Source organism: Cetorhinus maximus, chromosome 11 (genome assembly GCF_964194155.1).
Source record: "Cetorhinus maximus chromosome 11, sCetMax3.hap1.1, whole genome shotgun sequence".
NCBI lineage: Eukaryota > Metazoa > Chordata > Chondrichthyes > Lamniformes > Cetorhinidae > Cetorhinus > Cetorhinus maximus.
Genome location: NC_135889.1, coordinates 9,320,053 through 9,345,730, shown reverse-complemented (window position 1 = coordinate 9,345,730; position 25,678 = coordinate 9,320,053). Strand labels below are relative to the sequence as shown.

Sequence of the window (25,678 nt, the reverse complement as noted above, 5' to 3'; positions counted from 1 at the left end):
TGGAGACAAAATGTACTTTCCCCCTTATTATATTTACCAAGGCAACACATGGGTTGAAAATCTCAGTGTTTGTGATCACACATTCTACACATATATTGCAAATTGGAAATTAATTTCAATACAGATGTTTTGACAGTTCCTAACCACATGCTACATACATGCACAGACATTGCATAAAGCACATACATTATACACGCTCCCAAACATGTCACTACATCACTGTGAGATTTGGCATGGCACATTCATGTTTGCTAAAGTAACGTGCTGAGGTTAGAACATTTCCGGCTTTCCACTTGAATGAAAAGGTGTGTCACTTGAGTGACCACATCAAGCCCTCCCATGCCAGCCACAGCAGGCGAGTTGAACGCCCAGAGCACAGCTTCCTCCAAATCAACTTGAATAGTACTTTAACCTCAGCTTCAGGGAAAACATTCACCGTGATTTCTCCTTACAGCCATACTAATTGACTTCTATTGCTGAGCCACTATATTAGTGCCCCTGGTGCTGTATTGGAGGATGGGGTTATGTGACACACATCTACTTGAGCTGGATGCCGCAGTATTTCCAGCAGGAATGAAACTGATCCCAAGCAAGAGATTCAAACTTCAGGAGGGTTGGAGGTCAGGCTAGGGGGTGGGTGGGGATGACAATTGGGGGGCAAAAATCAGATTCGTCAAAACCACAGAAAACTTGGGATGGGCCCACTGATAACGATTGCACCATTAGAAATATTCTGACCACCATACTCTTCCCACGGACCTGTCTTCCATTAAGTCAAAGATATGTGCAACCCTGTCCTCCTATTTTCACCCTTTTAGTCCAAGTTCCAATGTTGGAGACTCCAGATGGTCCTCTATGTTCTTTGCATTTGGTATGTTTTGCAGTGAAAGGGATGAGGGGAGAACGAGAGCGAAGGATTAATATACCAGGCCTTCTGGCTCCAGGAGTAGGTATCCACACAAGCATTTTGGAATTGGCAGCCTGGGGATGAGGGTGTGGCATTGGTTGCCGAACAGCTTCCTGGCGGCGAACCGGCACAGGTGTTGCAAGGAGCGAGGACTGCAGGCCAGAGCAAAGAGAGACTCATAGAATGGCTGGTGAAGCTAAGGACAGAGAAAAGAAACACCAGCAGAGTTAGTATTCGCTCTCACATCCTTAGAGAACGGAAATCATCATTCGGCCTATCACACATCCCAGCAAACCTGACTTACATTCACTTCAAATGGGATATTAGACATTAGACACACAGAAGGTTGGATAGTTATTGAAGGGCGTCAGGGACGTTTTTGGGTGTTTCACTTGCAGGATCAGGCAGGAACAGCCTGCCTTAAGACCCTTCTCCATTTCACCATGTTTGATATGGCACCAATAATAGATTTCACGATGGTAAAGTCAGATTGTACGTGAAACAGGAAGGCCGTGCAATTGGTTAGCACATTGTCTTTCGACTTGCAGGACTTAAGTTGGCTTCTAGTCCAGGCCAGTGAATAAAAACTGCCCTACTCTGTTGCCTCAAGGTCGTGTGTGAGAAGAATGCGGGCAGCATTAATACAGTGTCTCAGTGCGAGCCCCAAGACAGTGCAGCCCTCATACAGAGCAACCTGCTTGTCCGGTCCGACTGTCTGCTCCTCTTCCATGGCTATGTTAATGCCCGGATGTCCCTGGAGAGGGGGCACTTGGTGCCCACTGGCACGTTTGAGGCCTTACATGACCAGTGGGCACCGCAGAGGCTGGAGTGCATCATCAGCCCCAGAAACAACAGTTTAATTTAATTATGTAAGTTCCCTTTCAAGTTTTGCCTGTCATTAGAGTCCCCCTTTAAGGGGCTGTCAATTTAATTAATTAGTAAATTTGTTAATTAGCCTCCTTCATTTCAATGGTATGCTCAAAAGAGCAAAGGGCAACCTGCAATTCTGTTTCTTTGCATCCATCCAGTTCAAGGTGGGCACTTGGAGGTAGAAAGCCTGAAAGGGGTTTGACCGGAGAGAAGGGAAATAAAATGCATTCTGGTGCAACAGCAAAATAAAAATGGCTACGATTCCTCATAAAGGGAATTTAGGAAACTGCCTGGGGGGAGGGGGGTGGGTAGGGGGGAGGTAGAGGAAGGAGAAGTTTACAGCAATGTGGAAGCAGACTGTCCTTGGCTTCCCTATGTGGGGGTACAGTGCACGGAAGGGGGAGAGCCTCGATTAATTAATTGGTTCATTAAATGTCTATAGGAGCTAGGGCAATAAGAGGTCATCCTCGAGAACTGGAGTGCAAAAGAGGAAAAAGACTGGGCCAGGATAGATGACTCTGCTGGTGGGTAAGTTTCTAAAGTCCATTATTTGGAACGAGATTAAATCTGTGCCGGAGAGACATGGATAAGTTAAGGATGGCTTTCATGAGGAGGCTGAGAGGTGAGCTTGAGGGGTTTCAAATGAATATGGTCGATGTGGCAAAGCCGCTTCCACTGGTAGGAGAGCCTGCAACTAGAGGCAAGTAAATATCAAGGTAATCACTAATAAATGCAATGGGAAATTCAGGGGAAACCTCTTTATTCAGAGTATGGTGAGAATATGAAATTCAATGCCTCCAGGAGTAGTGGAGGTGAATAGTATTTGAGCAGAAGCTCGATAACCAACACATGGGGGAGAAAGGGATAGAAGGATATGCTGATGGGCTGAAAGGAAGCTTGTAAGCATAACCACAGAGAAAGGTGAGACCAAAGGGTCAGTTTCTGTACTGTAAATTCTATGCACGTAACTAGCATACATTTGTAAAAGGTAAGTTGGGCAGTCCCTTGAGAGAGCTGTTGCAGGAACAACGGGCAGAATGGCCTCCCTCTGTGCTGTAAAATGCCATGATTTTTTTCACTAGAACCAGTTGGGGAGCTCTGCATGAGTTGGTACCTGAAATATCTCCTCTGGGACCACCTCCATCCATTTCTCAGTGACTTGGATTTGTTGATATGAATTGAACAAGACTTCGATGGTCTTGGGAGAGGCAGCACAACTCTTCATCACCTAGGGTGGAAGCAAGCTCTTGAAAGTGGTTCGTGCAACCTTAAAGCCACAGATTCATCAATTTCTTGTCTAAACTTGGACAATTGCAGACATTATTCATACCTCGCTAACCCAGGGGATATGGGACAAGGCACTGTGCTATACTAAGCAGCTCTGATTTCCACCCCTCCCTCTTCTAACTATGCTTCCTGGGTTCCACTGGCATCAGTCACAGTTCATTGCCTTGCCCTGGCAGTTATTCTTTGTATGTGAACTGAGCCAGAGAATATTGACGACTTAACTGTGGCAGATAATATCACAGGGCCTGATCTCATCCTTGCCCAAAGGAGCCCTGGCTGAATGGGTAGTCCTCTTGCCCCTGAATCAGAATGTTGGAGGTTCAAATCCCTATCTAAAGAACTTGGGTACATAATCCAGGTTAACACTCCCAGTGCAGCAGTGAGGGAGTGCTGCACTGTTGGAGCTGCTGCCTATTGGGTGCAATGTTAAACGGAGGCAATATTTAAGAGAAGAGCAATGAAATTCTCCCCCGTGCCCTGGCTGATGTTCATCCCACAACCAACGTAAGTAAAAAACAGATTATCTGATCACAATCACATAGCTGTTTGTGGGAGCTTGCTGTGTGCAAATTGGCTGCTGCATTTCCAGTGACTACACTTCAGGAGTACTTTTGGATGCCCTGAGGTTGTGCAGTAGAAATGCAGCTCTTTCTTTCTTTTATTATCCAGGCATGGGACTGGGTTTTGACAGGATTGCCGGGCTCCCGATGCTGGGACCACTTCTGGTCCCGGTCCCGCTGGAGGCCGGTGTGTGGGGCGCGTCATCATTTTTCGGGAGGTAACCAATTACTGGGACGCCTCTATGATGTCCGTCCAGTTACAGATGGCGGGCACAATCAGGAGGTGGGAGCTGGTGGCGGTGGGCCCTGTTTAAAGGGAGCTCGAGCCTGAGAGTGTCAGCGCTGAGGGAGCAGACTTTCAGTACATAAACATGGGAGCCGATCGAGATAGGGCACTGCTGTGGTTCAGCGACACCTCCCTGGGGGTCATAGCGAGGGCCAAGAGAGAAGTTTTTTTTTTCCGTGGAGTCACAGGAGACAGCCGGCCAGGCATACTGAGGAAGCACGGCTGGAGGTCGCTGGAGAGGGCGGTACCTCTGCCTCCCTCTGCACCAGGCTACTGTGTGTGTTGCTGGGTACATTGCTCCTCTTCACTGCTCCAGCCCAGTTCTGAGCAGGTGGCCCCACCCCTCAATACAGCCACAATCACCAGCTCCTTAAGTACAGAAATACCCTGGCACCTTATTGTGACCACGCTTAAGCACAGGCCCAATTACCCCCTCTCTTTTGGCGTCCCCAGTAAGGCAGCTCGGTTTCCTCAGTCGCACATCTCTCGCCATCCATGGTTCCTCTTTGCCTCTTCTCCGTCTTTTAACCAAAATGTTCAACGTCCGATGCTTCACTCATGTCCTCCCACAGTCGCAGCTACCTCATCAGCTTGGACGCAACTCGCTTTCCCTCTAGCGATCCCTCGAAGCGAGGGGGGCACTTGCCATGGAGTACAGCCTGTGGCAAGAGCTTGCCTGTGGAGCCTTTTAACTTAGGGAAGTTGCAGTGCTGCAGCCACCACACGGTTTTGGCTATCCTGCTCCTACCGCCTGACATGGGCATATCGGAAGGATTTAAAGGCTGATAATCAACCTGTTTGGCCACGTTATGAACACACCTTCCGTGGACCATCAAGTCCCCGAGTGGGACTTGAACCTGGAGTTTCTGGCACAGAGGTAGGGGCAGTACCCACTGCGCCTCACCACCTCCTGGACGAGGCTCTGACGCAGTGTGGGGCACATGCGGCATTGGGGAAATTCCCGATGTGTGAAAGTAGACCCACTCCATTGCATTAATAATGAGCTTAATTGATGCCCCACCCTTCCCGGTGGGCGGCCCTCTTCCCTGAGATGCCGCTTCTGGAAAAATCGTGCGCAGGGGGCAACGCATTGGGAAATCGGCATGCTGCGCTCCAGCACAAATTTTCAGGCTTGCCCACCTCCTGGCCTGTCTCTGCCTCCCTGGCAAATCCAGCCCAGGATCTCAGTGAGCTCGGAACCTTGACTGTATTTCTTTGATGTGTATCCCCAGAATTAGCAGTGGCCTATCACTTGAGGAGAGGGGCGAGGGAGGAGAGGGTTTGAATGATGCTGAGTAGCTCAGTCTTAGCTGAAGCACTAGTTGAGGCCCTAGCGTCCCTTGTTAGGGAGAAGGAAAGGAGGCCAGGATTATTTCTCCTGGTCGCTCTTCATATTCTGGTCTAGAGCTGACAGCAGGCCCTGAGCTACCTTGATGAGCCCGAGCTCTCTCACCAATCCTCAACTGGTTACTTTAGTTTGGATGAGGTCTCTTAAGAGAAACTTAAGATGAGTCGCGGCCTTTCTATCCAGGAAGATTGCACGTGAGCAATGGTATGAGGCTGCTGGTTACCACAGCATGAACCAGTGTGCTTGGGAGTAACAAGGAATAAGAAGAGTTAAACTCAAGCACTGCAGCCTCTTAAAATGGAGGCTTTTCCTTGTAGACTGCCGATAACTGGGCCAAGCTATCTAGCTCATTCGTGAAAAGTAAAGTTTGAGACACAGAGATAATATCAAAGAGTGAAAAATGTTCTGATTAATCTACAATGCGAGATAATAGGGAGAAGTGTATTGGAAATAAATGTACTGCTGCCTGTATCTAACTCTCACCAAGTCCTGATGATCCATCGCCTCTATGCTTGCTGACCTACATTGACTTCTTGGCCTGGCAATGCCTCAATCTTAAAATTCCCTCCCTTATTTGCAAATCTCTCATGGCCTCGCCCTTCCCTATCTCTGTAATCTTTTCCAGCCCCTGCAAGCGTCCGAGATCTCCATGCTCCTCTAACTCTGGCCTCTTGAGCATCTTCCATTTGAATTTGCTCCACCAGTGGTGGCTATGCTTTTAGTTGCCTGGGTCCTTAGCTCTGGAATTCTCTCCTTAAACTTCTCTGCCTCTCTACCCTGCTTCCCTCCTTTAAGACACTCCTTACAACCTATCTCTTTGGCCAAGCATTCAGTCACCTGACCTAATATCTCCTAATGCAGACAGATCAGCCATGATCTTATTGAATGGCGGAGGAGGCTCGAGGGGCCGAATGGCCTACTCCTGCTCCTATTTTGTAAACTCGTATGCAGTTTGGTGACAAATTTTGTTCGATATTTTGCCTGAAAAGCACTTTGGGACACTTTACTATGTTAAAGGCACTTATATAAATTGAAATTGTTGTTGTGAAGATGCCATGATGAGACAATTATGGGAGAGGCCTTTGATAGGCTAAATTAGCCTTTACGCTCATTCTAATTTAAATTTCTCTATCATGGCCACCCATTTCTGAGTCGGCTCTATTGCATGGCTCTCTGGTAAACACCGCGCTGACTGTTACCTTGGGAAAGGCAGCTGGCCACACCCTGCGGGACCCATGGTTGAGCAAGGTTTGGACGGTCCATTGAGGGTTAAGCTCTTCTTTAAAAGGCGCAGTCTGGATCACGTTGGCGAGAGGAGAGCACCCGTTGTAGTCAATGGCGTTGACATCCGCATTGTGCCTCAGCAGGAGCTGGACCAGCTGGAGGCTGGCATTCTTGGAAGCCTTGTGGAGCGGACTCCGCTTCTCGTTGTCTACAGAGTTCACGTTGGCACCGTTCATAATAAGGACCTTGCACACTTGGAGATAGTCCCCCTGGCTCTCCAGTCGCCACGCACTTGCACAGGCGCTGCCCAGCGGTGATTCCAGGTGGACATTCATGACGTTCACAGAGGCCCCGTATCTTAGGAAGAGGTGGACATGATTGTGCAGACCCCGTCTGGCCACCACATGCAAGGGACTCTCCTGATCCTCCTCAGTCAACCGGTTGACATCTGCCCGAAACTTCAGCAGCAGTTTCGCACACCTAGATGGAGGGTAGGAAACTGAGAATGGATTACTCCCATATTTCAATATTACCAAGCTCTGGAATTTTCTGCCTAAAATCTCCCACCCCCCACCCCCCCAACCAAACCTTCCTTACTTTAAGATGCTTCATAAAACTTACCTTGTTGACCAATTGTTTGGTCACCTATCCTAGCGCTTTCTTTCACGGGATGTGGGGTTCACTGGCAAGGCCAGCATTTGTTGCCCATTCCTAAATTACCCTTGAACCGCCAGATGGCAATTAACCACATTGCTGAGGGTCTGGAGTCACATGGAGGTCAGATCAGGTAAGGAGGGCAGATTTCCTTCCTTAAAGGTCATGAGTGAACCAGAAGGGTTTTTTTTTTACAACAATTGATGACAGTTGCCATGGTCACCATTACTGAGACTAGCTTTCAATTCCAGTTTTTAAAAAGAACTTAAATTTCACCAGCTGTTCTGGTGGGATTTGAACCCAAATCACTACAGCATTAGCCTGAGTTTAGAGGTTACTAGTCCAGTGACATTACTGCTACACCACAATCTCCCTTATGCAACTCAGTAGCACATTTGTTTGATAACACTCTGTGGGACAGTGATGCTATAGAGATACAAGTTGTTATTGTTTACGTTGTATCTAAACTGCACGAATGAACTACAAGCGCCGCATATACTTCCATTGCTTCCATGACTGAGGCAGGTCCAATTTCGAAAGTCGGAGTAATGTTGTGGCCTCAGCGACTCACCATATTTATTTATGACCTAGGTAATGGGATAGAAAGAGACACAGTGGCATTGTGAATAGTGCAGATGGAAGCATGAAATTACAAAGAGATACGAACAGGTTAAGAGAGTGGGAAAAACTGTGGCAAATGAATTTCAATGTTGGCAAGTATGAGTTCATCCACCTTGGACCTAAAAAGAATAGAACAGGTTACTTTCTGAATGGTGAAAAGTTAGAAAGAGTGGAAGTCCAATCAGACTTGGGGGTCCAGGGACATTAATCATTAAAATGCCATGAACAAGTACAGAAAGTAATCAAAACTGCGAATAGAACGCTGGCCTTTATATCTAGAGGACGAGAATACAAGGGTGTTGGAGTCATGCTTCTGCTACACAAAGCCCTGGTTAGACCATACCCGGAGTTACTGTGAGCAAGTCTGGGGATCATGCCTTAGGAAGATTATAAAGGTCCTGTAGGGAGTGCAGTGCAGATTTAACTAGAATGATACTTGGACTCCTTGGGTTAAATTGCAAGGAGAGATTGTTTTCATTGGTATTTAAAAGGTTAATGGGTGATTTGGTCAAAGTTTTTAAGTATTAAGGGGAAAAGGTACGGGATATAGCGAGAGACTATCTGGTTGAGGAGTCCAGCGCTAGAGGGCAGAATATAAAAATCAGAGCCAGACTTTGCAGGGGTGAAATGAGGAAACACTTCGACAAACTAAGGGTAGTACAAGTTTGGAACTGTCTTCTGCAAACGGCAGTAAATGTCAGAACAACTGATAATTTTAAACCTGAGATCGATAGATTTTTGTTAACCAAAGGATATAGTGCAAAGGTGCATACCTGGAGTTAGGTCACAAATTAACCATGACCTCAGTGAGCGGTGGAACAGGTGTGAGGGGATGAATGGCTTCCTCCTGTGTCTATGTTTCTTACAGGGTTTCATCAACTGACATCCTCCTGAGAGCAGATTGGTTTGCCCGCCCGCGCCCCATCTCTGATAAAACAGGAAATGGGTGAGTTCAAGGTGGCTGTGTTCCTGTTTCAGATTTTTAACACTTTAATGTCCCACCCTAGCCAAACTCATTTGTTTTGCTGAGTTATAATTAACCCCATGATTATACAACTGCACCAGGGATTTATTGCTATTCACAAGCCAGGCAGAGTGGGATTTCTGAAACAAAAACAGAAAATGCTGGAAAAACTCAGCAGGTCTAACAGCATCTGTGGAGAGAAAGACAGAATTAACATTTCGAGTTCGTACGACTCTTCTTCAGAGTTAAAGAGAAGTAAAAATGTGATGAAATTTATACTGTTTAAGGGGGGGTGGTGAAGCAGGTGAAGCTGGATAGAAGGCCAGTGATAGGTGGAGGCAAAGGAGAGATTGGCAAAGATGTCATGGACAAAAGGACAAAGGGGTGTTGATGGTAGTGGTGAGGGCTAAAGGAGGTGCTGATGGTGGCATTAAGGTCAGAAAGCAGAATATGATAATAGCAGGACAAGGGTAAGCACTCTGGAAAGAACAACATGAACAAGTGACAGATGGCCCTAGCGGGGGTGGGGTGGGGGGTAAAAGATCGAAAATTGGGTAAAAGGTGGGGATAAAACAATGAATAAAAATGAAAATAAAAATAAGTGGGTAAAAAATAAAATTTAAAAATGAATATTGAAATAAAGGGATAAAAAAGGGGTTGAGGATGGAGGCGAGAGTTCATGGTCTGAAGTTGCTGAACTCTGATAAAAGCATAATACCATCAGCACCTCCTTTAACCCTCACCACTAGCATTAACATCCCTTTTGTCCTTTTGTTCTTGACATCTTTGTCAATCTCTCCTTTGCCTCCACCTATCACAGGCCTTCTATCCAGCTCCACCTGCTCCACCCCCCTTAAACAGTATAAATTTCATCACATTTTCACTTCTCTTTAGCTCTGATGAAGAGTCATATGGACTGTGTCTTTCTCTCCACAGATGCCGTTAGACCTGCTGAGTTTTTCCAGCATTTTCTGTTTTTGTTTCCGATTACCAGCATCCGCAGTATTTTGCTTTTATCAGAGTTGAATTTCTGTTATATATTGTTATATTATCTGTAAATATCTGTAAAAGAGCTAGGGGCTAATTAGATAGGAATTATTAGGTGTAAGTGTTCCAAGGGGTCACATTTCATGGCTGCACTAGAGACTGATGTGACATGTAGCAGAACCAGTTTAAGCCAGTCCTTCTTTTGTACAAGGCAGCATTGCAAGTTAGAGATAAAGAGTTCTGATCGTTCCCAGCTTAAAGTGTGATTATTACCAACATCTGGAAACCAAAAGACATCAAGAACACATAGCAATTTCCATTTCATGCTGAATTATATAGATTATTTGTGCTGTGGACATATTTTTACTAGGTTTTGGGTTGGGACTGACCCAACCTATATCCCACAAGTGAAAGAACAGTGCCCTAGCCCACTGTGCCACCCAATCCCATGTGACTTTGTGTCTTAATGTTGCATTTTCCAATAACTATCTTTCCATTGAGCCACAAGTTTTACTGAACCACATCCTGCTCACCCATACCATGCATGCAATTATAGTTATGGAGGTGGTTAGGGTTAACTCCAGAGACTAGGGCACAAAACCTTGGGCAACTCTTCCAGTACAGTACTGAGAAAGTGCTGCACTGCTGGAAGTCCTGCCTTTCAGATGACCTGTTGAACTGAGGTCCCAGCTGGTCTCTCACGCAAAAGATTCTGTAGCACTATTTCGAAAAAGAGTTGGCAAATTCCCCCTAGTGTCCTGGCCACCATTCATCTCTCAACCAACAGATTATCTGGTCACACTGTGGGTGCAGGAACTTGCTGTGCTCAGATTGATTGCTGTGTTTCCTATCTTCCAACAATCACTACACTTCAAAAGCATTTCATTGGCTGTAAAGGACTTTGGGACATCCTGAGGCAGTGAAAGGTGCCATTTAAATGTAATGTTTTTTTTTCTTTTAACCCTTTATCTGCCGCCATATTGCATAATGGCGATGCGACCAGCTCTGACCAATGTCACTCACCAGAAGGACTGTGCGGTGTCACAGAGGTGCAAGGGGGACAGTCCCTCCTCTGTCAGCAGCCTGGGGTTGGCCCCGTGTTCGAGCAGCACTTCCGTGCAGTCCGTGTGCGCGTTCTCGCAGGCCGTGTGTAGCGCGCTCTTTGTCCCCACAATCATATTGGGCTTGGCTCCCCGTTGGAGCAGGTACTGCAGGCAGTCGGTGTAACCATGGCTTGCAGCGATGCACAGAGGGCTGGTCAGCTCTTGCTTATACTCCAGGGACCAGAGACCTGCAGCGTAACAAGAGATTGAGACTGTAAATGCTCATGAGAATGAGTGGCCACCAACCCTATAGCACCTCTGCCTTCACTCACCTGATTACTCACAGCAGGATGCGGACTCACTATTTCAAGCTACCAGGTGCCCTCTTTTTCAAAATGTTTATTCTTTCATGGGACGTGGGCTTCACCAGCAAGGCCAACTTTTGTTGCCCATCCCCAACCCTAATTGCCCTTGAATTGAGTGGCTTGCGAGGCCATTTCAGAGGGCAGTTAAGAGTCAACCACATTGTGTGACTCTGGAGTCAGATTTATCAATTGAATGTAATTGCTGCCAGGTGCCATGGTGGGATTTGAACTCATGGCCCCTAGGCATTAGCCTGGGCCTCTGGATTACTAGTCCACTACACCACCGTCTCCCAATGATTGACTCACCCAAGTGCCTCCATGTGTGAGTTTGGACAATGACCGTCAGCAGGTTGATTGATTTGTGACAGTCATTGTGGTTGGTTCAGTAATGCCTTGATTCAAAACTCTCACCCTTGCATTCAAATCCCTTCATGGCCTCGCCCCCTCCCTTATCTCGGTAGCCTCTTCCAGGCCTATAATCCTCCAAGATCTCTGCGCTCCGCCCAATTAGAATGAAACTCGTTCGAGTGCCAGTAGTCCAGTCCTAGCTGAGTCAGCACAGGCTGGAGATTGATCCTGGAAGAGTTGCCATTGTAGTGGCCAGGACTGGACCATTCAACCCCTCATGCCTATTCCGCCATTCAGTTAGGTTGTGGCACATCTATGTATTAACTTCATTTACCTGCCTTAGCCCCGGAACCCTGAATACCCTTAGCCCAACAAAAATCTCAGTTTCGAAGTTTCCAATTAACCCACCGTGCCGCCCCCCTGCAAATGCACCACCCCCCCAGTCACCTGAGCCTCAGCAGCTTGCAGAGGGAGAGAATCCCAGGTTTCCACTAGCTTTTGCATGGGCAACTAATAGTTGCTGATCTCACAACTGCAAGAGTTTTAAGCTACCTCATAAAGTTTGTGCATTTACAGTCGGCAGTTCCTCTCTAATGCTGTACTTGGCTCAGTTAGTTTTGTGAATGGGAGGATCTGCTGTTTTACTCATAAAAAATGGGATAGTGAGCTCTAATGGTAATTAAACACACCAGGATTAGTGTAAGTGTCTGCCTCAAATAATCCTCCAGCTCATTAGCATGAACACTTTTTAATTATTATGATGTAGAGCCCTGGGGCACTCGCCAATTTTAAGTAAATTAATTACGTTGCAATTTAACACTACAACAGGCTCCTTGCTAAACAGCAAAGGGTGTTGTGGTGTGAGATGTGGTACAGATGTATTTTTACAATGGCTGATGTAAACAATCTAGATTACCAGCATTTACCTGGCCTGTCAGAGAGTGACAATGATATGGCCACAATGCAATGGTTTTCCTATTTTGATAATTCCTCCTCTTTTAAACCCCTTTCCCCCCTCTGAGATATCTGTGGTCCTCTAATTCTAGCCTCTTGTGTTTTCAACCTCTTTCACCTCAAGATAGATGGCCCTAAGAGCCTTAAGCTCTGGAAATTCTTCCCTAAACTTCTCTGCTTCTCTCTCCTCCTGAAAACCTACCTCTTTGAACAAACTTTAAGCCACATGCCCTAACATTGCCTGGGGCTCATTGGCAAATTTGATATTCACTCCTGTGAAGCGAATTGGGATGAACTGTCATGCGTACACTATTTCAATGCTAGTTGTTGCTCTTGTTGTAAACACGAGATACCCGGCAAATGTGCAGAGCTTTGGAGAAATGTTAATTGAGAGTCTGGTGGAATTGAGATTTTGCTTTGGAATTTTGTGTGACTAATGATTTCTGTTCGGCAGGGTCGATACTGGAATTTTAGCACTTGCCTGTGCACTGTTTTTACATAGGGATATAGCAGGAGTAGATCGGAAGCTCTAGCCCATTATGTTTTCGACCGTGATTCCATCTGGACTCGGATTCTCCGCAGAATGGGTTCCTGTTTGGACCAGGAGTAGGCCACAGGCTTTGGCCTGCTCTCAGTTGTTGATCTGGACCAGGGCTGAGTAGAAGTTGTTAGGCCAGGTCCCTTCTCCTGGTAACTTGGGTTTCAAAAGCCAGTAGGGTTGCCAACCGTGATTAAATGTATTCCTGGAGGTTTCATCACATGACTTGCTGCCAAGCTATATTCATTAGTCGGCCAACACAACCATCCTTCTGATGCACTGCCTTCCTACACCAATTGGAAAGCAAACTCATTACCCAATGGATGATGCTTGACCGTCAACCAAACAGCCTGTTTTTTTTTTTTTACCCCATTTTCAATATTTTTATATCTGGTAAAGAGAAATGTCCAAAGAAAATTTTTTTAAAATCTATTTTAATATCCTGATGATATTTCTCCAGGGTTGCACACAGCAGTGTCCTGGAGATTGATCTCCATTTCCTGGAGGACTCCAGGCCAATCCTGGAGGGTTGGCAACCCTAAAAGTCAGTGAAATGTGGGGGGGGGAAGGAAGGAGTGAACTTGCATTTCTATACGTCTTTCAGGACCTCAGGATGCCCCAAAGCACTCCACAGCCAATGAAGAACTTGTGACTTGCGGGCGTTGTTGCAATTTAGGAAATGTGGTAGCCAATTTGTGTAAATTAATAGTGCTGATAAAATGGGTCAATTAAAAAGTGGAAATGAATGAGATACAAGGCTCAGTGGTGTATATAGTAGTATTGTTACACAGTTGTAGACTTAATTGAGAATAAAGGTAGATTTGTCAAATGTAGGATCTGATTTCAACCTTTGCACCCTATTTCCCCCCTCCCCGCGATCTACATTTTAATTCTTCCTGATGCCTGTGCCTTTAACTTCACCCCATTCCTGCTCCGTGCTTCCCCCTACAGTATTTGGGTGGAACTTCGACGGCTTCGAAAGCCACTTGTGTTTGGAATCAGTGCGTTCCTGAGCCCCTGGGATGGAATTTTACGGTCCCGCCGAAGTCGATGGACTTTTGAACGGCTCGCCGTATTTTACTGCCCCGCCTGCCCGCCCGTCCGCCCCACCGCGACGGGGCCGGAAAAATCCCGCCCCCGGGGATAAATCAGCAAGAAAATCGAGGCTCTGTTGAGCATTCACACCCTTAACAAAAGACACAGGGGGAAGACCCGATAACACTGGAAACAGGGAATAAAAGGGACAGTGTAACAGGTTTTGATAAGCGAGCAAATATATTTGCACTTGGGCGAAAGGGTCAGTGCCTAACTTTAACCAGCCTTTAGCCAATGTGGAGTTTTGATCTCTGTAAGTTAAATCCTCAGCAGGTTCGGGTGATGTGGTCATTGTTCGGCGTCTAAAATGTTCCTTTTGTCCCCCTGTTTACAGGGACGCTTTGAATTCGGTTGAAATTGTTGTTGTTAAAAAGCGGTGGACGCAGGGGGTGGGGGGAAATGGTCGAATAGGTTACAAGGTTAAGCCAATTGGCCTTTTAACTTGCCAGAGAGAGTTTCACCTTTGCTTCACAACACATTAAAACCCCAATGACACGCGCATGTCTCTTTAGCTACCCAGATCCCGTCTCAGCGATGAAAATGCTATTTTTTTATATTATTGAATGGGAATTGGCCTTTTCGGAATGAAGAGCAAAAGCAAAATCTGCGAGAGTGAAAATGCCTGTTTGTTTGTTGGCAAGCTCCACAGCTCCTCGGACCAATCTGGGCCAAACCTGGTGGGGCGATGCCTTGCACCAAGGGGCAAGTCGTGGGGGAAGCTGACATCTAACCACCCTCACCCTTGGGGGGGAGGGGGGTGGGGATTTGACCTCCAAGGAGGGGGATCCTGTGGCTCTGCCTGCATTATGTCCCCCACTGACCTCATGGATTGAATCTTGTGCCCTCCTCCCCCCTGGCGAGTTTGGTGGGGGTGGGGGTGGAGTGGGATGGGGGAGGGGGTCATTTAATCGGGTGGGAGAATGGGTAGATGAGTGGGGACCTCGCCACCTTCCTGCCTCCATCCTGATTAAATCCGTGGCGGGAAAGCCCATGGACGAATGATAATAAAATAAATCACTTCATCAAAAGGTTTTGGTGGTCGGATTTCCATTTATTTCTATTTATCTCATTCAGCCCATAGGCCCAGAGAGTGAGTATCTCAGCTTATTGCTTAAAAACATTTTTTGCTAACTTTTTAAAAAAAAATCTTATCTTTAACTTTCATCCCTTTATCTCGGGATGGTAGGACAGGTGGTCCAGCGTGTTCCACTATATTTGGTCAGTTGTCAAGCAGTTTTATTCCTGTTGAAAAGTGCTTTTATCTATCTAGTCAATAACTGGAATATAAGGAAACCTGTTGTGCGGAGTTTTTAAAAATACGACAATATAATAGAGATAAATGTCCTGGCCAATATTTGCTCTCAACCAATATCACTGAAGAAAGATGATCCAGGGTTTCATTGCTGTTTGTGGGAGCTTGCTGTGCACAAAATTGTCTGCTTTGTTTCCCACATTGCGACAGCACTTCAAAAGTACATCCTGAGGTTGTGAAAGGCAACATATAAATACCAGTTCTTTCAAGTCTTTCCATTTCCACTGGTCTGTGGAGAACAGTGAGTACAGAAAGCAGGACTTACTTTATGCTGTATGTGCCTGCATGCGATTGTAATATAAATGTGCTCAGCAGAGCAAGGGTTAACGTGGGGCTGGAGAATAACACCACCCACGGTATGATGTATAGAGTCACATGGTAATAGACTCAGAGATCAGTCTAAAAGGAACCTGCATGGGATCAGCACCATACGTGGCAGTAACTGGGTTATGTACTTAGTTAAGGATTACCAATAAATGGTTCATGTTCAAACATACAAGTCTCAAGATCTCACCAATGAGACACCAAATGAACCCATCGCACAACACTTTATCTTCATATAAAAACAGAAAATGCTGGAAAAACTCAGCAGGTTTGGCAGCATCTGTGGAGAGAGAAAGAAGAGCCAAACAGACTCCAAAGGTTAACTCTGTTTCTCACTCCAAAGGTTAACTCTGTTGCTCACTCCAAAGGTTAACTCTGTTTCTCTCTCCACAGATGCTGTCAGACCTGCTGAGTTTATCATGCATTTTCTGTTTTTATTTCAGGTTTCCAGCATCCACAGTATTTTGCTTTTAACTTTATCTTCACGGTTTGCTAAATGGCTTGACAGTATTTCCTTGTCGGTCAGAGACAACAGGATAGTCAGTGATTCCATGCTCCCAGCAGGGTCAGAGGTGGAATGGAGATTAGGGCCTGTGTCAGGTTATCAAGCTGATGTGCTGATTCTCCAACACATGCTTCCTATAAATGCACTGGCTTCTGACAATCTTGGTCACAGAACAGCAACCTGTGGCTGCACAGCTGCATGTGACTCTCTTACATCTTATCTGCATTATCATGAAAAAAACCTAAACAAAATATTGTCAAGAAAAATGAGATTGGTGTTTTTATTTTGGGGATAAAAGGCTAACCCATAGGGGAGGATGGTGGTGTAGCAGTCATATCACTAGCCTAGTAATTCAGAGATCCCAGGCTAATGCTCTGGGGATATGGGTTCAAATCCCATCCCAGCAGTTGGTAGAATTTAAATTAAATTCAATTAATAAAATCTGGAATTGAAAGTGAGTCTCAGTAATGATGACTGTGAAACTGTAATCAATTGTCATAAAAAAACCATCTGCTTCACTAATATCCTTTGGAGGAAATTTGCAGTCTTTACCTGGTCTGGCCTATATGTGACTCCAGATCTTAACTACCCCCTGAAATGTCTGAGCGAGCCACTCATTTCAAGGGCAATTAGGGATGGGCAACAAATGCTGGCCTTGCCAGTGATGCCCACATCCCATGAAAGAATAAAATAAATACTAAGCACCCTGAACATGCATATACTGGAGATTCAAAGGAAAACATAAAATAAAACACTAGCAAAAAATGCAATAATTCAGAATTAGGTCAATTTTACTTTCAATTCTTTCCTATTGGTAGATAAATTCAACACTCGTATTTTATTTATTATACAAGCACATTCTAGCAGAGACATCTGCCATGTGTTTTGGTTTGAATATTTGATTTGCAGCTCACAATAGTTTTTGTTTTAAAAAAAAAGGCTTTTCAGATATACATATTTTCCAGCCCCTGATGTAGGTGCTCCATGGGCTTTGGGAAGAGTGATTTTGTTGATGGTAAGTTAGCCCTTGCTCTCTTGATGATCCTTATCCTTCTGCTGCTTCTTTTGCAGCCATCTTCAACACATCAAGACAGGGAACAAACATTGAAGAGAGGCATCATAGGCATCGAACCTGCTCAAAGGTTATTAACTTGGGGGAAATATTCTCGAAATTTTCCCCGGTTGATCCTAACTTTGCCTTTCATGACTCCCAATCAAACTGGAAGTGCTACTGATTTAATAGCAACTGGTTTTGCGTGTGATGTGAATGCAGTAATGGAAGGTTTAGAAAAATTGCCAGTCACAGTGCATCGCCAAGCCCATTTCATACTTTGCAAGCACCTAATGAGGCACTAAACTAGAAGACAAGATGGAAATGTGGTTGACATGTAATGAACACACAGTACCACGATCACTTGATGGAATCTGAGCCCTTCCTGTTAAGCTGCGCCACTGGGTTTTTGGTAGGTGCGTGTATGGCAATTAATAACGCCCAGACCTTAACAGGGTTACCAATGTTTACGACTCTTGCAGCCTCTGCTTCTGCTGGTCACTGCTGAAGTATATGTACCTGTGCACATGGTAAAATAGGTCAGACGGCCTGAAGGTGCTGGGGATATGGTTTGGAGGGACCGGGGCATGCATTAGAAACTGGAAGGAGCGAGTGTCTGTGTTGGAAAGAAAACTGGGCATGTGGGAGTGACGCTCCCTCTCCATTGCAGGTAAGAACCTGGTCATCAGGTGTGAGGCACTCTCGCTGTTGCTGTACATGGTGCAAGTCTGGCCCATTCCTCACTCTTGCACGATGGTGATCACCCAAGCCATCTTTCGCTTTATCTGGAGGTCGGAAATGGATCGTATCCGCAGGGACGCGATGTACAAGCCTCTAGATAAAGGGGGATAAAACGTGCCCAACATCGCCCTCATCCTGATGGCCACCTTTGTGTGCATCTGCATCAAGCTGTGAGTAGACCCTCGGTACGCAAACACCAAGTGTCACTACGTGCTGAGGTTCTACCTGTCCCCGGTGTTGCAAAGGATGAGTCTGGCCACGCTGCCGCGGAATGCTCCAAGTAGTTGGACCGTGCCGTACCACCTGTCCCTCGTGGAAAAATTTATGCAGAGAAACACTTTTGACCACAAGTCCATCGGGCAGTGGTCAGCACGTAATGTTCTAGAGGCCCTGCGGGAAAAGGAGAGGGTGGATCCTGAGGGATGGTTCCCCGAGCAGACTGTCAAAGTCATTTGGCAGAATGCCTCATCGCCAAAACTTTCCAACAAGCACCAAGACGTAGCTTGGCTGGTGGTGAGAAAGGTCCTCCCCATCAGATCCTTCCAACACGCCAGGAGTCTCACCCCCTCCGCATGTTGCCCTCGAGTTGGCTGTGGTGGGGATGAGACCGTTGTTCACCTCCTTGTGGAATGTGCCTTTGTAAAGAAGGTCTGGAGAGAGATGCAGTGGTTTCTGTCGAGGTTCATCCCGAGCAGTTCTATGACACAGGACTCTGTGCTCTATGGGCTGTTCCCAGGGACATACACCGAGACAAACATCAGCTGCAGCTGGAGGATCATCAACTCGGTGAAAGATGCTCTTTGGTCTGCCCGAAACTTGTTGGTCTTCCAGTGCAAAGAGTTGTCCCTGACTGAGTGTTGCAGACTGGCACATTCCAAGGTCCAGGACTACGTGCTGAGGGACGCACTAAAGCTTGGGGCAGCTGCCACAAAGGTGCAATTGGGAAAGGTCGTTGTCTAAGACCTTTCTGCCATAGTGCACCGAGGGGCTGGGAATTGTATAGACCCTCAGGCTGTACAGCTCACAATGAATGTATGCATTGAATACTAATTATATTATAATTGTTTTGAAGCACCTCAGAGTGCAACATGATGTATGTCGATAACTCCAATCCCATTGCACTGTCTGACTGTCTGTAATGACCATGTTGAAATGATTGTAATATTCATTGATTGTATTGAAGCACCTCGTGATCTATGTGTAAAAGTTGAAAATGTTTGTAGTTTTTGTGATGGCCATTTAGAAATGTTTTGTCATGTTCTTTCAGATATTTTATGAATAAAGTATATTTTTGGGAAAAAAAATAGACCTTTCCAGCTTTACCTCTAATGCAGAAGTGAATGACATGGGGCAGAATTTTCCGGTCCTGCCAGCGGTGGCTTTGGTGGCAGGTGGGAGCGGAAAATTCGGAGAGACGCCAGAAGCTGAAATCCCGCTGGCAGGAAATCAATTCGGAATTTTCCCCTCGCCACTTTCATGCAGGTTGATGGTGGGTCGGGTCTCCTGACGATCCATGGTGGGAACTTCATTTGCATAAATTACCATGTCATGAATGCTCATTAAAAATGGTGCTAACCGGAATCATGTTCCCCCCCTCCCAATTACATGTTGCGCCAGCAGGAAATTAGACCTGTCTAAATAATGACCAGATATAAGTGGCCTCATTTCACTTGTGACTTTGAGGTTAATGTGACATTCAAGCCTACCTGAAATGGTGCTGCTCCAGTGTCTCAGGTGGGGATGTAGGGAATGTCTCTTTATGGTGGGTGTCTCTGTACTCTGGGAGGCTAGTACTTAGTGTCTCAGGCAGGACTGCACTCTGAGACAGAGACCAGTGTTGTAACTGGGTGGGGGGGTGAAGGATGATAGAGGCATGGGGTCAATGGGAGGGTGGAAATGATGGTAGGTAGAGAGGAGGCCAAGGGTAGGGAAGCTGGAGCCTGATATGGAAGACTAGAATACAGACATAGAAGAAGGTGAATGGGAATCAAAGGGTGAAGGGGTTGTGTTAGTGCACACAAGAGGGATGGGTTGCACAGAGACTCATGGAGTGGGGGTTGGGGGGAAGGTAGATTGTGTTATGATCCATCATGAAGGGGAAAGGGAGAGTTTATTGAAAGACCATAGTCCCTGGTCTGGGCCCAAGAGGTCGGGTGAGAGATTAAAGGTAGTCCTGGGGCTTTGTGGGCCATACTCAGGGCTATGCATAGCACGTACATCATAGTCCCACTCCAGAGAGGGATAAGGCCTGTGTGCTCAATTGGGTTAAGGCACAGCTGGAGTGCAGCACGTGGTCATTGTTTTACAGTCGGTGGCAATAGGGTTGTCCGGCTTGTTATTGGGCTGTAGTTGGGATGGTCATGGTTCGGGGAGACATCTGCAGCCTGTAAAGGGGGAAAAGGGAATAAAAGGTGCGGATGGATTGAAAGCTGTCCTTGGGGGGCTTTCCTCTGTATGTCACCTTGCACACAGCCTCAAAATTGGGAGGGGTGAGGTCCACATGGGGCATGGAGACATCAATGGTGATGGGTTCGGGTGGAGGGCTGGAGTGTCCATCACAATGACAATGGGTTATTGAGGGAGGCTGGAGAATAACCGGAGGGAGGTCCTCCTGCATACTGTGGAGTTCCAGGAAGATTGGAGGGATCCAAATACTGACAGGGGGAGGGTCGATTCTGTTCTCAAAGTAGAAATGCAGCACCGCCTGAAGTTATTGCGCAGTGTAAAATCGAAACTAGAAAAGAATCTGCTCGGGAGGGATCTGAGGCAGTGTGGGAGGAGCCCACGGCTGGACTAGGGGCTCTTTCGGGGGCACCCTCAAACTGCTTAGAGTCACAACGTCGAAATAGAGTCAGGGCAGAGAGAAAAGAGGAAGACTTCCCTGAGAAGTGCAATTGGAGCCACTGTCGTTTGGCGCGCTTTAACGAGAGACTGCAGGAGTCATTGGCATCTCAATACAGTTGCTCCATTTGAGCATTAACAGAGAGGAATGTGGGAACGGAAAATGTAGGCAATTGTTAGGGAAGCACAGCTGCTGCATATCAGCCAGATCATCAAAGAAAGCCTCTAATGTGCTCTCTCCGTTTAGCATGGATAACGGGCCAAAGGGCATCCAGTCATTGCTGAAGTGCAAATTGAGTTTAATCAGTATACCGGATAAGAGTTTGCAGGAGAGCCTGTGGTAAGGTGGCCCATCTCATGAATGTGTCCAAACCTCTCCCAAGCTCTGTGTGATTGAGATGTCGAGTATCAGGGTTGCATCTCGGTCACCTTGATTTGTGAGTTTGTGCCCCAGCCTGCTTTGGATCTCCTGCTGAGGGGCATGTGCACCCTCCTTGGCCTGTACAGATGGAGGTGATGGAGTCACAGGTAGAGGGGATTGGGATTGGCTGGACTCTCTCGGAGGTACCTGGATGAATAGCCCCGGGGTTTCCACCTGCTGGTCCTCTTCCCTGTGGGTGCCCGAGGACCCCTGCCTGACTCTCTGAGAAGGAGCAATTGGAGGGGTGGTAAAGGTGCCCCACCCCCCTCCTGCCTAGCCACTGATGGATTCCACCAATGCCTATAGCGATAGAGTGCAGCTCTGAACACAAATCCGGCAGGATCTGCTGGACCAAGGTCTCCAAGGTGGTCTCTACCCTTCCCATGGAGACCTCGAGGCACTCACATGTGTGTGTTCCAGTGGCCCGGACTTTGACCCCATTAGGTAACCACAGAGTGGACGAATCGGTGGAGGAGCCATGACATCAGATAGACCGTGGATGGACTCCTCCACCTTCACTCTAGTCTGTCGACTACCTCTCACAACTCTCCCTGATTTTCCACCGCCTGTCGTTGCATCTCCAGCATGTTAGAGGTGGCCGCTTGCAGAGGCTCATCATCAGACTCAGACTCAGACTCAACGGGTGCCTGTTCCCCAGCCGTCCTCCGAGTGTCAGAGACCTGGGCTGTCACTGCCTCCGGCTGGAGACGTGTCAGTGAAGTGTTTCCCAGAATGTGACCTCAAGCCTAGTCTATAAGTAGGACCCACCTGTGTCTGTGCTGGTGGAGGGTGAAGGTGAATGCAGTGACGATTCTTCATCTGCTCCATCTTCAGCATCCTTCCCTGAGGTGTCCTGGGGGCTGGGGCATATGGTTGGTCTGGAGCTCTGGCTGGGTGTACTGGTGCCTCTAAGAGAGAGCAGATAGATTTAGGTCATAAACAGGCAGGATACAACATTGCAAGTCACTCATTGTGATTATCAGGATGTGATCAATTCATGGAGGGCTCATGCGTACTGGCTTTCTGGGAGAGGCCGATCTCACCTTCACCTCAGGAGCAAGCTTTGTCTTCGCCTGCCAATCGGTGGCATCCTCCTCAAACTGGGGCAGATCCCGGACGTTTGCCGTCCCTCCTCCCATCTGGGATATCACCCTCCGGTTGTGGGTGAGCTTGGCCTGCGTGAAGATAATGGATGGAATATGATAAGAAGAGATGGAGAAGAGGTTGGGGGCATGCATGCTTGCTGTGTGCGTACTGAGCCCTCCCCAATAAGGGCTGAAGATGGAGTTTGTGCAGCTTGTTAGATGAGATGTTGGTGATGTTAAAGTGCCCGCGAGACAATCAGTGCTGATGTGTCGCCCGCTAATATTGTGTGAGACCCCTGAGCAGTGAGACCCTTTGAGTGCATGATGCCATTATCAGCGTGTGAGATTGGAGTGAGCTGAAGGCTAGCTTGCCCTGGAGGAGCGGGTGAGATCGATCATTCATCTTCCTGTGCTGGGTGGTGTTTTAAGGGCAGTTGCCCGATGCACTGACCTCCCTTGGAACTGCCTCCCAAGCCGGCGAGGCGAGGCTTGTGGGCCTCTTGGAGCCACCCCTCGGGTAGAGGACATCCGGGTGGGCTCCATGGGATGAGGGCCTCGAGGGAGTGATTGCTGAACCAGGGAGCAGCTTTTTTCTGGGCTGGAGCCATAGCAAGGAGTTTCCCCGCACACAGCTGGCCTGCTGAGAGTAATGTGTGTGTTCCAGTGGCCTGGACTTTGACCCCATTAGGTAACAGCAGAGCGGACGAATCAGTACCTGTCCTGCCGTGTGACTCGGGGAGCTACTCGCTGATGCATAATTAATGAGCTTCCGAGCGTGAAATTGGCCGTGATTTCCTGCCATGACACCGAGTGGGAAATGTGCCGCGAAACCCGCCCGCCACCACACTTAGTCCCCGCAAGGGAAAATTCCGCCCATGGTGACTGATTATAGTTATTATAGACTATGGTTATCCCCACCTTGCACCCTCCGTAGACTTGAGCTTATCCAAAACGCTGCTGCCCGTATTCTAACTCGCACTACGCCCCACTCACCCATTACCTCTGACATTTACTGCATTCCAGACCAGCGATGCCTCAACTTGAACTCGTTCTCAAATCGCCCCTCCATGTCTCTGTAATTTCCTCCAGGCCTAAATCCCTCTGGGACCTCTGTTCTCCTCCAATTCCTATTTTTCTTTGCACCTCCCTGATTTTCATTGCTCTACAAATTGGTGGAATTGGCCTTAGCTGCCTAGGCCTTAAGATCTGGAATTCCATCCGTAAACATCTCTGCCTCTCCACCTCTCTCTTCTTCTTTAAGGTGCTCTATAAGACCTACCTTATCTGTCCTACTATCTCTGTAAAATGCAGTTTGGTGTCAAATTTACCTTGGCAATCGCTCCTGTGAAGCGCCTTGAGATGTTTTACTGGGATAAAGGCACAAAATAAACACAAATTGTTGTTTGGAATCATTACTGATTTAGTAATAACTGATCAGTGCAAAATAAACTAACATAATATTGCTGTATAACTTTGCACTGTTAATGCTTATGAAGTATTGCTGGAGCTACCCTCATGTGGCAGAAATGCCCCATTGGATTTTCACTTCTTTATGTATTCAACATTCCATAACATTTATCCATGGTTTTGAGTTTCCTAGGTACAAGTGTCATTCAAAGGGCCGAATGGCCTACTCCTGCTCCTAAATCCTATATTCCTATGTTTTTAAGTCTTTATCCACTGGAGATGGTTGGGTCTGTTGCTTACAAATTGAACCCGCAGGCTTTCCATTCATGTCCACAAAGAAGTATAAAATTCTAAAACACTGCGGAAAAGCATAACACTATCAATGATGCTATTGATCTACTATTGATCCATGATTGATGAAATACAATCGGTCGAAAACTATCAACCTAGCTTTCTCTTCACCTCTGCCCTTACTGCTGCCCATCCTCCAGCCAGCCCAGGCTGCAGCGATTCTCCAAAGCTGCGCTTTCTAGGGTCAGAGCTGCTTGAAGTCATCCTGCAAGACCATCTGCAGTCTCCTCCATTGAGCCTTCTGTCAGCTATTGGGAGGGCATTGTCTAGGAGCACCAGTCCAGGCAAAGGCACACAGAACGCAGGCACTAAGGGGATGCGCATGGGCAATTGTTTTATTCTTTCATGGGATGTGGGTGTCGATAGCAAGATCAACATTTGTTGCCCATCCCTAATTGCCCTTGAACTGAGTGGCTTGCTAGGCCATTTCACAGGGCAGTTAAGGGTCAATTACACTGACGATGGTCTGGAGTTACATGTAGGCCAGACCAGAGCAAGTTAGAGATTTCCTTCTCTAAAGGACATTAGTGAACCAGATGGGTTTTTACAACAATCGAGAATGGTTTCGTGGTCATCATTACTGGGGCTAGCTTTTAATTCCAGATTTTATGAATAGCACACTATGGCCAGAAGGTTTTACCATCTACAAGATGCACTGCAGCAACATGGCAAGCCTGCTTTGACAGCACCTCTCAAACCCGCAACCACTACATCTAGATAACAAGGGCAGCAGATGCATGGGAACACCACCATTTGCAAGTTCCTCTCCAAGTCATACATCATCCTGACTTGGAACTATCTGTCTGTTCCTTCACTGTGGCTAGGTCGAAATTCTGGAACTCCCTTTCTAACAGCACCGTGGGTGTACCTAATCCACATGGACTGCAGCGGTTCAAGAAGATGGCTCACAACACCTCCAAAAGGACAATTAGGGATGCTCAATAAATGCTCACGTTCCATGAATGGATTAAAAAAATTTTGCAATGGGTGATCAAACCACACCGCCAATATTATGCCCAGGCAGCAAGTCAGAAGCCTACCTCTTGTGTTGTGCATTCACCGTTGAGTGCTACCAAATCAAGAGGTCCACACACACACAGCAGGTACCTGAAATCCCCAGGGCCACCGGTTCCGCCTGCCACTCCATTTCCTTGCTGCAGATTTCGAAGACCAGGTTGACATCTTCACGATACTCGCTGACCATGACCTTGAGGAGGCTCAGGTCTCCGTGTGCCAGTGCCTGGTGGAAGGCCTCTGGACCTCGGCGCTTCCTGGCATGAGAATGCTGGTTCTGTTCAAAGTCCAGGAATATCTGCGATCGCTGCACAATGTCCCTGTCCATTGCCTGGAGAGCTTTGTGCCTGGAGTTTATTTTAACTCTGGCTGCTTTAATATATACACAAGAACACGGGCTATTGTTGTTCTATAAATATGCCCATGTTGAGCAGTTACTGAGCTCACCATCCATTGTGCCTCTATAAATACTTTAAGGTTAAGCAACGGGCTATTGTTGTTCTATAAATATGCCCATGTTGAGCAGTTACTGAGCTCACCATCCATTGTGCCTCTATAAATACTTTAAGGCTAAG

At 46.9% G+C, this 25,678-nt stretch overlaps 1 protein-coding gene across 1 annotated transcript; it reads right to left on the bottom strand.

Annotated features, from left to right (window-relative positions):
* asb18 (ankyrin repeat and SOCS box containing 18) lies at positions 1-25,443 on the bottom strand. Its single transcript, XM_078551512.1, has 5 exons — positions 25,197-25,443; positions 10,732-10,999; positions 6,458-6,962; positions 2,892-3,005; positions 1-1,103 (listed from the first exon to the last, which is right to left on the bottom strand). The coding sequence occupies exons 1-5, from the start codon at positions 25,429-25,431 to the stop codon at positions 918-920; spliced, it is 1,308 nt and encodes a 435-aa protein (XP_078407638.1). The 5' UTR covers positions 25,432-25,443; the 3' UTR covers positions 1-917.
* Between the last annotated feature and the right edge of the window lie 235 nt (positions 25,444-25,678).